A 14,528-nucleotide genomic window follows, 5' to 3' on the forward strand; every position below is an offset into this window, starting at 1 on the left:
CGCCACAGACCCCTGATCAAGCTGCAGGTGGTATGGAAGAAGGACGGGGTACCCATCTCAAGTGGCATCAGCGACTTTAGCCGCCGGCTCACCATCACCAACCCCACCATCAGCGACGCCGGCTACTACGAGTGTGAGGCGGTACTCCGGAGCAGCAGCGTGCGCCCCGTGGCCCGGGGCGCCTACCTCTCAGTGCTGGGTGAGCTGAGGGGGGATCAGGGTGGCTAGATCTCAAGGAGCACGGCTGATCCCCTCCCTTCCCCCCCCCCCAGAGCCTCCACAGTTCACCAAGGAGCCCGAGAGACACGTCACCGCAGAGATGGAGAAGGTGGTGGACATCCCCTGCCGGGCCAAAGGTAACATGGCGGCAGGGAGGAGGGGATGAGAACCCCCAGCCTCTCCCAGCCCTGTCCTCACACCGGCAAACCCCAGCAGACATCAGGCTGAACGAGACGAGGAGGCCCGGGAGGCAGCAAATTACCATCATCCCAGGCTAGAAATCAGCCCTCAACTTGAGGGTTACAAGTGAACCCAAATGACCATCATTGCAAGACGGGTGACCAATTGCCAGGCATTTGGGAGTGGGTGGACAAAGCCAGATCGCGGAGATGCCAGAACTCAGAGGCCTGGGTGTGTTGTGTCTCTGGGAGTCTCGTCTCAGCTGCTGATCCTGGGGCTCCATCTCCTGACCCTGGGGTCACAGGCGTGGAGAATTGCTGCCTTTCCTATCCCAGCCTCTCTCCTTTAGACTCTACTAAGCAGAGAAGGAAAGTGGGGGGGGGGGGGGGAATGCAGCTTGGGGAGTGGGGGTGGGGAGAACAGTATGGCAGATGCCTTCTGAGGCCCCCACTAGAGAAGGCAAAGAGACCCTCACTCACCAAGAATGCCTTCTGTCCCTGTACCTCTATTGCTCTGGGTGCCAGGAAGTAAGAATAAACTAAAGAACCAAATCCCTCTTGGTTTTGAACTTACATTTCCTTTTCATGAGTGTGTGTCCAGTATCTGGGCTTGAACTCAGCTTAGTTTTTGCACTCACAGCTGGAATGCTACCACTTGAGCCACACCGCCAGTATAGCATTTTGCTGGCCGATGAGAGATAAGAGTCCCCTGGTTTGGGTCTGTCCAGGCTGGCTTCAAACCTCAAGACTCAAAGCTCAGCCTTCTGAGCAGCAAGGATTACAGGCATGAGCCATAGCACCTGGCTTAGAACTTACGTTCATGCAAAGCAGATAAGAAAACAGATAGGCAAATTAAGAGGCCCGCTTTCCTCTCACGGAGGAGGCCGAGGGCTGGGTGATGCCTCGTTATTTTATGAACCACTAAGAGAGAAAAGAGGCTGCCAATTAAATGACCCCCACGCCATCTATTGCGAGACATAGCCTGGGCTCCAAGATGTGTGCTGTGCAATGGATGAGCGGGTTGGGGAGGGAAGGGAGTTGTGGGGTGCTCCTAGGCTACTGTGGGGACTTCTGGGGGAAGTCACATTTGGGCAGAGACCCAGGGGAGTAGAGCTGGGGTCACCTCTAAGAAGGTCATGCCAGGCTCAGGGATGAGGGAGCCCCATGCACCTCTATTACAGCCCACAGAGGAAGCCAATGCCGGGGCCTCCATGGGGACAGTGGCCCCTTTTGCCTGCTCCCCAACACCCGTTCGGTGGGCAGATCAGTTTGGGGACCAAAAGCCTCCACTGGGAGTTTTCGACAGTACATGGAAATCTCTGCTAAGCACTGAAGTTTTAAAAAATAATTAATTAATTAATTTGGCCAGGCGCTCGTAGCTCAAGTCTATAATCATAACTACGTGGAAGGCTGAGAAAAGGAGGATAGAGGTTGAAGGCCAACCAAGGGGAAAGTTCTCAGGACCTCTTCTTAACCCCCAGCTGGAATGCTGGGGAACAAGCCTGCCGTTGTAGCTTTGAGGATAGGGGGATCACAGTTCTGGGCTGGCAAGGCAGAGCGGCCTGTGAGCCTCCGCTTGGTGTGGTGACAGCACGCCGGCCATCCCGGCTGTGATGGGAGTCCTAAAGTAGCCAGGCTGCAGCCCAGCTGCATCCTGCACAGGAAGCAAGACCCAATCCTGAAAATGCCGAGTGCAAAACAGGAAGGAAGGCGTGGCTCAGTGACAAGAGCACCTGCCTAGCAAGACCGAGGCACTGAGTTCAAACCCCAGCACTGCCATTAATTAATTTTAGTACGTGTCCAATCCAGCAGTGCCCAGGTTAACTGATCTCATAGCTTTCCATTTTCATGGCATTCCTCCTATAACTCCCTAAAGTGAAAGTCACACTTGTGAAAAAGTTCTAGAAACCAGAACTGTGCAAGGTCTCCCTGGCAGGCAGCTGAGGGCGCTCCGTGCCACCCCCCCCCCAGGTGTACCGCCCCCCTCCATCACCTGGTACAAGGATGCGGCCGTGGTGGAGGTGGAGAAGCTGAGCCGCTACAGGCAGCGGGGCGACGGCGGCCTGCAGATCAGCAGCCTGGTGCCCGATGACACCGGCATGTTCCAGTGCTTCGCCCGCAACGCGGCTGGAGAGGTGCAGACCTCCACCTACTTGGCTGTCACCAGTAAGTTGGTTCCATGCCTGACCCTGAGGGCCACTGCCCAGGGGCAGTGCCCCAAATGCCCAGGGCCCTGTGGGAGCCATGTGCAGGCCTAGCCCTGGGGTCTCAGAGCCTGGTGGCACTAGCCAGCCACACCCATGGAGCTGTCCCCAAGGTCCTGGCTACCAGCAGTCCTCAGGCTCTTTAAGAAACAGAGTGCTGTCAGGTGCTGGTGGCTCACATCTGTAATCCTAGCTACTCAGGAGGCTGCGATCTGAGGATCAGGGTTCAAAGCTAGCCTGGGCAGGAAAGTCCCTGAGACTCTTATCTCCAATGAACCACCAGAAAACTGGAAGTAGCACTGTGGCTCAAGTGGTAGAGTGCTCACCTTGAGTTGAAGAGCTGAGGGACAGCACCAAGGCCCAGAGTTAAAGCCCCACAGCCGACAAAGATAGGAAGGAAGGGAGGGAGGGAGTGCTAAGCCAAGTGCCAGTGGCTCATGCCTATAATCCTAGCTGCTCAGGATGCTGAGATCTGAGGATCACAGTTGGAGGCACTGCGACTCTTATCTGCAATGAACCACCAGAAAACTAGCAGTGACATTGTGGCTCAAAGTGGCAGAGCACTAGCCTTAAGCAGAAAGAGCTCAGAAACAGTGCCAAGCCCCATGACCCACAAAAAAATAAAATACAATAAAAAGAAGTAGCGCAATAAGAAACCAGGGCCCAGCTCCTCTGGGTCTGCCCGTGGGTCCTGAAGAGGGCTCAGTCAACTCCACCCCAAGACCACAACTGCTCAGGTTTCCAGAGACGAGAACCGGTGCTGGGCCAGTTCCTGACTGCTCTTGCCTTTGACTCAGAGCCTCAAGGATGAGTCTCCCCCACCCCCTGTCACGGGGGTGTAAGCTGCTCTCTGGGCCCTCAGTTTCCCCCTGGATGGAGGGAGGCCCAGGGATCCAGGCCTGGTCTGGGACCCCAGGGGAAGGGAGAGGAAAGATGAGGTCCCTTTGTGGACACATAGCCCCTGGCCTGCTGTCTGGCGCTTCCAGGTAGCTAAGAGGTCCTGCTCTGTCTGTCTCTGTCTGTCTGTCTGTCTGTCTATAGGTATCGCCCCCAATATCACCAGAGGCCCCCTGGACAGCACGGTGATCGACGGCATGTCGGTGGTCCTGGCGTGTGAGACCTCGGGGGCACCCCGGCCGGCCATCACTTGGCAGAAAGGTAGAAGGAGTGGACATTCATTTAGGGGGGAAGCGGCATGAGGATCTACAAGAATCCTAAAGACGAAGCTGGGGAGCAGCCAGCCCTTGGTTCCCCAGGGGCCGTTGAGAAGCTTGCACACTGCACAACCCAAGAGGCCATTGTACACATCCCAGGGTGCAATGCGTGCTGCTGTCCTGGGCTTGAGGCCCAGCTCTGCATCTTCCAAGATCTGCCCCTGTCCTGGAAGATATTTTTGCTGCTGTTGTTGTTTTGGCGGTTCTCAGGTTTGAACTCAGGGCTTCACCCTTGCCAGGCAGGAGCTCTACCACTTGAACCATGCCTCTGGCCCTTTTTTGCTTCAGTTTTATTTTCCAGGTAGCATCTCACCTCTCCCCACCCACCCCCACCCCTTCACCCCCACCCCAGCCTGACTGAGATCCTCCTGTTGACAACTCAACCTTCCTATTTATTTTCCCGTGAGAGCGGGGATAGCAGGCAACTGTTGTTTTCTGTTGAGAGGGTGGAGGGCGGGTGTCCTCTAGAACCTTTTGTTTTGTGCCCAGGTTGACCTGAAACTGCTGATCTCAGCCTCCCACAGAGCTGGGGGGGGACAGACATGTGCTACCATGCTCAGTTATTGGTTGAGGTGGGATGAGGGGGAGTGTTTCTCAAGAACATTTTGCCTCCGCTGGCCTGGAACCCCCATCCTCCTTATCTCAGCCTCCCCAGTAGCTAGGATGATAGGCGTGAGCCGTGTGCGTCACGCTTGAGGGAAATTGGGGAGACTTGTGGATTGGGATATCTCACGGAGCCTGGATGGTAGATGCATATGCAGGCCTTGCCCTGTGTCTGGGGCACCTCATGAAGACTAAGAAGCAGAGGATCTGTGGTAATGAGCATTGTTAGGGTGATGGTCCATAGGAGCCAGTCCTTCCTTCAGGCAGCTCAGGGCTGCGGGCAGCTGCCCACCAGCACCCATTCCCGGGATGCTTCCACCATCTGAGCCCCCAACACCACCCTCGCGGTGTGCTCGTGTGCCCACGTCCCCCCCCCAATCCCAACCTGGACTTGGTGTCCCTCCCCCTGCCCGAACCAGGAGTTCCAGCTTGGTCCCCAACTGTCTCTCCAGGGCTCACACAAGAGCCTAACACACGGCAGTGCCCAGTATATACTTGTGGAACTGAAGCAGGTGTAGATCCAGGATCCAGAGACCTGGCTACGTCTGACACATCCCTGACTCAGTGTGCCGTATACGTGTGGAAATGCACACGCCAAGCCTGCAGACAAACACGTGGACTTAGCCTGCACAGCCACAGCCTGTATCCTGTCTCTCTCTCTCTCTCCCTCTCTCCTTTCCCTCCCTCCCCTCTCTCTCCTCTCCCCATCCCTGTGTATCTCTGTGTCTCTAGCATGCTCGCTCTAGCTCTCTCTACCCCGTTCTGTCTTTCTCCCTCCCCTCACCCCTGTTTCTCTCTCTCTCCTTTCTCTTACTCCCTTCCCATTCGTCTGTCTGTTTCTCTCATTTTCTCAGTGACTTCCTGTCTCTGTATCTCCATGCATTTATCTGTCTTGCTCTGTCTCTGTCTTTCTTTCTCTTCGTCCCTCTTGTGCTCAGTCTTTTCTTTCCCTCTGTCTCTCTGCCTGTCTCTACCACTCTCCTGTTTCTCTCTCCTTTTCTGTCTCTCTGTCTCTGTGTCTCTGTCTTTTCCCTCTGTCTCTTTCTATTCCCCCACACACACATGGCCCAGACCCTCAGCCTCCCCTCCCTGTCCCCATACATGAGGCCTGTTCTACCACAGCCCCTGTCCCTCCCCACCCCGCCTCTCACCCCTCCCCTCTGCCTCATCCATCACTGTCCTGGCTCCCCAGAAGGTGACTTTGTCCTGTCCTGTCCTGTCGTGCCCTGCGGCAGGATGCCCATCACCGCCTCGCCAGTCTGTCTCCTGCCTGGGCAAGGCTGGGCCTGGCTGCCGCCACTGCATTCTACAAACCCGCACAACCTCCCATGAGGGAGCAGGGGAGGGTGTCAGGGACCTGATCCCCACCCCGCCCCATGTCTCCGCAGGAGAGCGCATCCTGGCCAGCGGCTCCGTGCAGCTGCCACGCTTCACGCTGCTGGAGTCGGGCAGCCTGCTGGTCAGCCCCACGCACATCTCGGATGCGGGCACCTACACCTGCTTGGCCACCAACTCTCGCGGGGTGGACGAGGCCTCCGCAGACCTGGTGGTGTGGGGTGAGTGTCGCGGTGGGTGGGGCTCTGCTCCTCCCTGGGTGCCGAGGACACCAGCTGCAGCCATGCAAGGTGGGGCTCCTCCAGCCAGGGGGACAGTGACAAATTAACTCAGAGGCCAGGGACCAGGGGGCGAAGAGCCCTCCACCGCCTGGGAGCCAACTTGAGAGAGCTCGGGTGATCACAGAGCTCACTTGGTTTATTTTAGAATAGAAATCAGCATTTTTTTTTTCCTGCAAAAGGCCAGCTACTAAATATTTTTGGCTTTGTGGGCCAGACAGCCCCTGTCACCACTACTCTAGAAAGTTCTGTGATGCCAGGAAACCAGAGACAGTATGCCACCCCACAGGCAGGCAAGGCCCCGTTCCAGGGAGCTCATTTACTCAACAGCCACCTGCCAGACTGCCCCGCCCACCCCAGCCTGGAGTGAGGTGCTTGAGGGGGCTTTTCACCCTGATGGGCCTGGGGTCCCCCCCTGTCCAGGCTGAGCCCTGGGGTCTGGGCAGAAGCCATCAGCCTGAGACATGCGTAGACCCTGTTAACCTGGCTTGATCTGACAGCTGACTCCGGCCATTCTCGGCTTTCTGTTTCCCTGTCCCTTACATCCCCTCATTTGTGAGCAATGAGTCTCTTCCCAGAGGCATCTAGTCCTTTATAATCCTTCTGGAGTTTTCCTTTGTTTTTTTTTTCTTTTACTATATATAGTATAGATAGATAGATAGACAGATAGATAGATAGATAATATATATGTGTAAAAAATACTATACAGAGGGATTACAGTTACATGAGTAAGGTTCTCTTTTTGTGTTGGAACTGGTCCTTGAACTCAGGACCTCATGCTTGAAGTTCACTTGGCTGTATTAATAAGCTTGGGGCTGGCACTCTACCACTTAAGCCACACCTCCACTTCCAGGTGTTTTGCTAGTTAACTAGAAATAATACTCTCATACACTTTTCAGCCTGAGGTGGCCTTAAACCATGATCTTCAGATCTCAGCTTACTGAGTAGCTAGGATTACAGACATGAGCCACCAGCACCTGGCCTTTTCTGGGTTTGAGTGTGTGTGTGTGTGTGTGTGTGTGTGTGTGTGCGCGCGCCAGTCCTGGGGCTTGAACTCAGGGCCTGGGTGTTGTCTCTGCCCGGCCTGGCTTCAAACCGCGATCCTCAGATCTCAGCCTCCTGAGTAGCTAGAATTACAGGGTTGAGCCACCAGTGCCCAGCTTTGCCTGTTTTTATATGTGTGCTGGTACCAGGGCTTAAACCCAAGGCCTCACGTTCTTGCTCAGCTTTTCTGATCACAGCCGGTATTCTAGCAGACTCTGGCATTTTGCTGGCTGATTAGACATGGAATCTTGCAAACGCTTCTTCCCAGGCAGGCTTCAAACCTCCATGCTCCAGGTCTCAGCCTCTGAGTAGCTAGGATTACAGGCTGCCCTCTGGACCTTCACTGTGGTAGCCATGCCGTGTGAGACTCTGCCCTGGCCCACCCTCAGCACCCAGGCACATGGCCTGAATCATGGCCCCAGGCCACTTCCTGCTCACCACGCCGTCCACCTGTCTTGCAGCTCGGACTCGCATCACCAGGCCCCCACAGGACCAGAGTGTCATCAAAGGGACACAGGCCTCCATGGTGTGCGGAGTGACCCACGACCCCCGAGTGACCATCAGGTATTCATTACTCTGGACAAGATGGGAGGGAGAGCCAGAAGAGTAGCAGCAGGTGGCACGCAGACCAGCAGCCACTGCACAGGGAGGTGGATGTGGCCACAGGGAGGTGGGAATGGCTGCAGCAAGTGGGTGTGGCCACAGAGAAATAGGTGTGGCCACATGGAGGTAGGTGTGACCACTGGGGCCTGGCCTCACCCTTGGGGGCCATTCACAGGGCCAGGAGCAGGGGTGAGAGGGTGCCCAGCATGCTAAATAAACGAACACCTAAGCCAGGTGCCAGTGGCTAGGTACTCAGCAGGGTAAGATCTGAGGATCACAGTTCAAAGCCAGCCCAGGCTGAAAACTCTATGAAATTCTTATCTCCAATTAACCAACAGAAACCCAGAAGTGGTGCTGTGGCTCAAAGTGGCAGAGTGCTAGCTTTGAGCAAAACAACTCAGAGACAGTGCCCAGGCCTTGAGTTCAAGCCCCAGGAAAACAAACAAAATAATAATAAATAATAATAATAATAAGTGAACAAATACCTGTGGGCCAAGCTACTTAGGGCTGAATTGAAAAAGGCCAAGAGGGGACTGGAAAAGAGGAAGAGACTTAGAAAATGAGAAAGGAAGGAAGGGAGAAGGGAGAGAAGCAGGGAAAAGGTTTTCAGGATGGAGTCTCCCAATTGCTGTCTGTGGCCTCAGACATGGCTATAACTTCTTCACAATTTAGACCCTCTGGTTAATCGTGCAGGCAGATCTTCAGGTCTTACTTTATTATTCACAGAAGACTGTCCTTCCCCCAGGGGGCTGAGGCGGGAGCTGATCCCAGGGGATGATCCACCCAGAGGAGTATGACAGGGGAAAGTACCCGAGCTGAGGATACCCCCCATATACACCTGAGGGGAAGCGGAGACCTGGGCACAGAACTTGGCCTCCAGGAACTCAGTTCCGCTCAGGATGCCAATGTAGAAGCTGTGGATAGAAGCAGCCAAGAAAGGTGTAAATGCCAGGATGTGTCCAAGCGTGGGTAGAGACACCCAGACTACATGCCCCACTCCACCCCATGAAAAGAGACCAGGATGGTGGTGTCCCCTGGTTCATTCCCATAAGCTCCAGAAGGCCAAGAAACAAATGTAACTTATTTAGAAGGGGAGATGCCCAGCATATGCTGCTCCAACCACTGGGCAGTTCCTCTGGCATACTCTGGGCATGGAGGTTGGAAAGGCTATGGGGCCTCTTGAAAAAATGGCCTCCCCTTGGCTGCAAGAGGCAATCAAGTCCTGGGGCGCCATCTGGTGGTCATTGAGAAGAGGTCAGTGTGCCGACCACACTACAGACAAGGTGACCACACGACAGGTTTCATAATGGACTCTAGGGTTTGACCAACAGGGACTTTCAGAGAACAGGTTTCTCATCCCACATTGAGAAAACTCCCATTCAGCATTGACCTTTAGGAAAATGGCCACCTGCCAACCCAAATGTAAACAAGAGCCCTGATTTATCTGCCAGTGGCAGATGAAACAGATTATACTCTATCCTGGGCTTGTTTCTTTAAAACATTAATATCCTAAGTGTGAACAGGTCCTGGGAGAGAACCCAGGGCTCACTGCTGTGAGTCTCAGACTGGAAACATGCAGTAGCTTCACTTTTAGCTCCTTAAATTGGAAAACTATATACAACAACAACAACAAAAAGTTATGTTCATTCAGAACCCTTTTTTCTTTTATCTTTGTCAGACATGGGGCTTGAACTCAGGGCCTAAGTACTGTCCCTGAGCTCTTTCACTCAAGGCTACTGCTCTAACACTTGAGCCACAGCGGCCAGACTTTCCTGCCTGGGCTGACTTTGAAACCAGGATCCTCAGATCTCAGCCTCCTGAGTAGCTAGGATTACAAGCATGAGCCACTACCTCAGTAACACTTTAAACCAATACTTTATTTATAAAAGTGTTGTCCACTTCTATTTGGAAAAGGATCACGAGTTTTAGTCCTCTTCAACTAAGTCTTGGAGAACCAAAGGATTCAGAAGTCTCTTGTTCTAGACTGGGAACGTGGCTTAGTGATAGAGTGCTTGCCTAGCATGCATGAAGCTTTGGGTTCAATTCCTCAGTACCACATATACAGAAAAAGCTGGAAGTAGTGCTCAAGCGGTAGAGCACTAGCCTTGAGCAAAAGAAGCTCAGGGATAGTGCCCAGGCCCTGAGTTCAAGCTACAGGACTGGCCAAAAAAAAAAGTTTCTTGTTCTCTCTGTTCACTCTTGAGGGTTCCCTGCAACATCCTACAAATGGCAGCTTCCTGTATGGGCCCTCACCATCAAAATTTACCACCTAGAACAATCTTTATAAGATGGGAAGAAAGCCGGGTGCCCGTATAATCCTAGCTACTCAGGAAGCTGAGCTCTGAGAATCACAGTTCGAAGTCAGCCCAAGCTAAAAAGTCCCCATGAGGCTCTTATCTCCAATTAACTACTCAAAAAACTGGAAGTGGCGCTGTGGCTCTAAGTGATAGAGCAAAAGAGCTCAGAAACTGCGCCCAGGCCCGAGTTCAAGCCCCACAACCAACAACAACAACAACAACAAGATGGGAAAAAAGAAAAGAATTGATCTCTCACCCCCTTTCCCAAATTGGTTGTCAGCTCCAGACCTACATCTCCCCTCTAGGCCTGTGTAGTTCTGAGGGGAGTCCTTCTGTCCTCCATCTTCCTGGGCTACATTGGGCGTGGGGGGAATCTCAACACTTTCAAAGCTCCCAGGTGGTTCTAATATGTGTCCAGAATATAAAACCTGTTGTAGGCTGAGCGTAGTGGCAAATATCTATAATCCTAGCTACTCAGGAGTCAGAGGTAAGATTTTAGTCGGAGGCTAACCCAGACAAAAGCATGAGACCCTGTCTGGAAAAACAAACTAGAAGAAAGAAAGAATGGGGATATGGTAAAGCGTTTGCCTAGCAAGCACAAGGCCCTGAGTTCAATCCTGAGTCCAAAGAAGGAAGGGAAGGAAGGAGGGAGGGAAGAAGGGAAGAGGGTACTGTTCTAGCTTCCGAACATACCAGGATCCCCTGAGCAAACAGCCTAGAAAGGATGTGAACGACCAGGTGATGCATTAGTGCCAGCCACCCGATCCTGAGTGACACATTATAAAGCCATGCCTCAGAGGTGAGGCCACAGGGGTTGAGGTACAGACTACCAGTGAAAAAGAACCCCAAAACGACACTTCCATTTGGTATCCAAGCCCAGATCTAAGCCAAGCCTGAAATCATCCATTTTAGCATTATTCATATGAATAGAAATGTTTATCTTCATTATACAATGAGGTCATTACATTTTAGGAAAAAAACATAGAAAATGTAGCTAAGCCAAAAATAATAGTAATGAGGAACAGAACTGTGCCTAGTCGAGAATAATATTAGGGTGCCACTTTTTGTTTTGTTTTGTTTTGTTTTTGGGTCCGGTCGTGGGGCCTGAACTCTGGGCCTGGGCACTGTTCCTCAGCTCTTCAGCTCAAGGCTAGCACTCTACCACTTGAGCCACAGCACCACTTCCGGCTTTTTTCTTTTTGTTTATGTGGTGCTGAGGAATCGAACCCAGGGCCTCAGGCATGCAAGGCAAGCGCTCTACCACTGAGCCAACTTCCCAGCCCCGGGTGCCACTTTTTTTAGGAAGAACTAGAAATATACCATTCCTTAACCTGCTTCTTCTCTTCAAATCCTATCGTGCCTCTCCTCCAGTGTCAATAAATAATTCATGTGTGTGTGCTGGTACTGGGACACAGGGCCAGGGTAGTCTCCCTTCACTTTCCTGCTCAGCCGTGGTGCTCTACCACTTGAGCCACAGCCCCACTGCAGCCTTTTGGTAGTTAATTGAACATGAGTCTCATGGAACTTACCTGACTGGGCTGGCTTTGAACAGTGATCCTCAGATCTCAGCCTCTTGAGTAGCTGGGATTATAGGTGTGAGCCATCAGCATCCAGCCTCTTTGCTTTTTCTTAAGTTTTCTTTATGGAAAGGTAATAATAAGCATATGTTTAGTCTTGCAAGAAACCACCCATCCTGTCTCTGGAAAGGTGGTATATTCTGCCTCTCCCCTCACCAGCTGTGAGTGAGTGAACATGCACTCCCAAGCCAGGACCAGCAATGTCAGTTCCTTCCGTAAGCTCAGCCATTCTGGGCCTCCTGGCTGCTCTCTCTTACCTCTCCCTCATGGCGGACTGTGGAGCATCTTTTCCTAGGCCGTTTGCCTTCTTCTCTGAGTGTCTGCCTTGGGGAGGTGTCTGTCAAGGACTTGAGCCCATTTTTCAATCAGGATGTTTGTTTTCTTAGGGTTGACTTTTCAGCTCTCTGGGTATTTTGGATAACAGTGCTTTATATCAGATATTTGTTGTGCAAACATTTTTTCCCCTCCCAGTCTGTGGCTTCTCTTTTTATTCTCTTGACAGCATCTGCAGGAAGAGCAGAAGTTTTTAATTTTAGCCAAATCCGGCTTCTCAATTCCTTCTTCTATGCACCCTGCCTTTAGTATTGGATCTGAAGAGTCGGCACCAAATGCAATGTCATCTACATGTTTCTCTTATCTTCCAGGAATTTTAGACCTTTGCATCTTATATCTGGCTCTGTGGGCCGTTGCGAATTAATTTTGTGTGGAGTTAATGTTTTTTTTTTACATGTAGCTATCCTGTTGCTCTGGCACCTTTTGTTGAAAGAACTTCTTTATTTTCATCTCTTCTATTTTTTTTTTTTTTTACATTTTTGTTTTCATGTCGCCGATTTGTTGGGACAGGCAAGGTCAGGACACTGTTTCTGTAGCATGTAATGCTTTTAAGCTTTGAAAGCTATGGCATCTCTATTACCAATGCTCAGCTCACTTGGACTAAGTACAAAAATAGCCAAGGATGATGTGTCAACCAGTGGGCATATCTGTGTTTCAATAAAACTTTATTTGCAAGCACACAGTGGACAATACTTTGCTGGCAGCCCTCCCTACCCCACGGTAGACTATCCCACATTCTGGATTTGGCTAGCTACTTTCCGGTGCTGTTTAACTTGTTCTTCTGTCCCTCTGTGTTTCTATTAGATCCTAAGACCCACTACTTAGATTCAAATTCAGTAGCTTTGGCACAGGGACTTCCAAGACAGAGGTAGATGCTTTCTAAACCACCACATCTCAAAGCCAAGAAGGCCTGCACCACAGATGGTCCTTAAGCAGGAATTCGCTGTCTGCAACTAAATTTGCTTTTAAGGAAAATCCAGCCCATCCCACAAATACAAGCAGGGTTAATTCTTTTCTAGATAAGGAGGTGAAGGGAAGGTGATTACTGCTATATGTTTGTAGATGTGTATTTTTTAAAGCCATAAAAATTAACTCACTTCCTTGAGGAAGTGCTTTGGAAAGCATGTAAACATAAGGATGTTCATCAGATCGTGAACTAGAGTAGCAGAAGAAAGGCACTAATCTGCTCTTCCACCATTAAGAAGCCAATTAAATGGCAAGTTAACTATATTAAAAACACCCTGCCTCTGTTTTTTTTTTAAGAATATGGGGTGTTTTGTTGAGAGGAAAATGATGGGTGTCCACATGTGGATGGATGCATGCATGCATAAGTGAATGAATGTGTAGATGGATAGGTGGATGGGTGGGTAAATGAATAGATGGATGGTGCTTGGATGATGGTTGGAGGGTGGATGGAAGCACTAGTTGGTCTGTGATTGGATGGATGGTAGATAAATGGTAGATGGATAGATGGATGCATGCATAATGGATGGAAGGATGGTTGGTAGATGATGGATGGATAGGTGGATGATGGATGATGGCTGGCTGGTTGGCTGAGGATCAGTGGATGGACAGAAAAATGAATGGATAATAGTTAAATGGATGCATGTGTGGATAGGTAGGCAAATGAATGGTGAATGGATACATGTATGTAAGAGCATGGGTGGATGAAGAGATGGATACAAGAATGGATGCAGGGAAGGAAAAGGGATGAAGGGGGAGAGACAGTGAGTAGGAGGGAAGGAGAGTTAGATGGATAGATGATGGATGGATGGACAGATAGATAGATGGTGGATGGATGACAAATGGATGGGTGTGGAGATAGTGATGAATGGGTGGATGGATGGATACATGTATGTAAGAGGCATGGATGGATATAGAGATGGATACGAGAATGGAACCAAGGAAGGAAAGAGGGAGGGGTAGAAGAGAAAGAGACCGTGAGTAGGAGGGAAGGAGAATTGGATGGATAGATGATGGATGGATGGATGGATGGATGGATGGATGGATGGATGGATAGATGGATAGATAGATGGATGGATAGATAGATGGATGGGTGGATGAATGACAAAGGGATAGATGAGTGGGAGATACTGATGAATGGATGGATGGATATATGTATGTAAGAGGCATGGGTGGATGCAGAGACAGATACAGAAATGAATGCAGGGAAAGAAAGAGGGATGGAAGGAGAGACAGTAGGTAGGAGGGAAAGAGAGCTGGATGGATAAATGATAGATGGAGGTATGGATGACAAATGGGTGGATAGATGGGTGGTTAAGTGGGTGAATGGATGATGGATGGAGGGAGGGAGGGGTAGATAGTGATGAATGCGTGGATGGATGGTTGGGTAAATGGATACTGGATCAATTGATGTTAGATGAATGGCACCAAAGAGATGATGGATGGATGGATAGATAGGTGAGGGAATGGATGACAGATGGATGGACACATGGACCGAAGCATGAGTGATGGCTGGGCAGATGGTTATCCAGGTAGTTGATAAGTCACTAGAATCATTGATGTAAATCTGCTGTGTTAGGAAAAATCCTGGAGATTGACTTGTAGTGACTGCTTTCCATGTTTCTGTAAGGGAAGTGGGATTTATTCCCGTATACAGATAAGAAAATGAGGCACAGTAG

At 51.0% G+C, this 14,528-nt stretch overlaps 1 protein-coding gene across 3 annotated transcripts in view; it reads left to right on the forward strand.

The window, feature by feature from the left end:
- Sdk2 (sidekick cell adhesion molecule 2) overlaps positions 1-14,528 on the forward strand; it is a 230,419-nt gene that overhangs the window by 151,988 nt on the left and 63,903 nt on the right. For all 3 annotated transcript variants that reach the window (XM_042674176.1, XM_042674174.1, XM_042674175.1), the window contains 6 exons: positions 9-199; positions 273-356; positions 2,370-2,564; positions 3,644-3,760; positions 5,808-5,975; positions 7,538-7,640. In XM_042674176.1, the coding sequence (XP_042530110.1) occupies positions 9-199; positions 273-356; positions 2,370-2,564; positions 3,644-3,760; positions 5,808-5,975; positions 7,538-7,640 (858 nt within the window). The remainder of the gene's footprint in view (positions 1-8; positions 200-272; positions 357-2,369; positions 2,565-3,643; positions 3,761-5,807; positions 5,976-7,537; positions 7,641-14,528) is intronic.

Source organism: Dipodomys spectabilis, unplaced genomic scaffold (assembly GCF_019054845.1).
Source record: "Dipodomys spectabilis isolate Male_0828 unplaced genomic scaffold, ASM1905484v1 ptg000018l, whole genome shotgun sequence".
In the NCBI taxonomy this organism is placed as follows: domain Eukaryota; kingdom Metazoa; phylum Chordata; class Mammalia; order Rodentia; family Heteromyidae; genus Dipodomys; species Dipodomys spectabilis.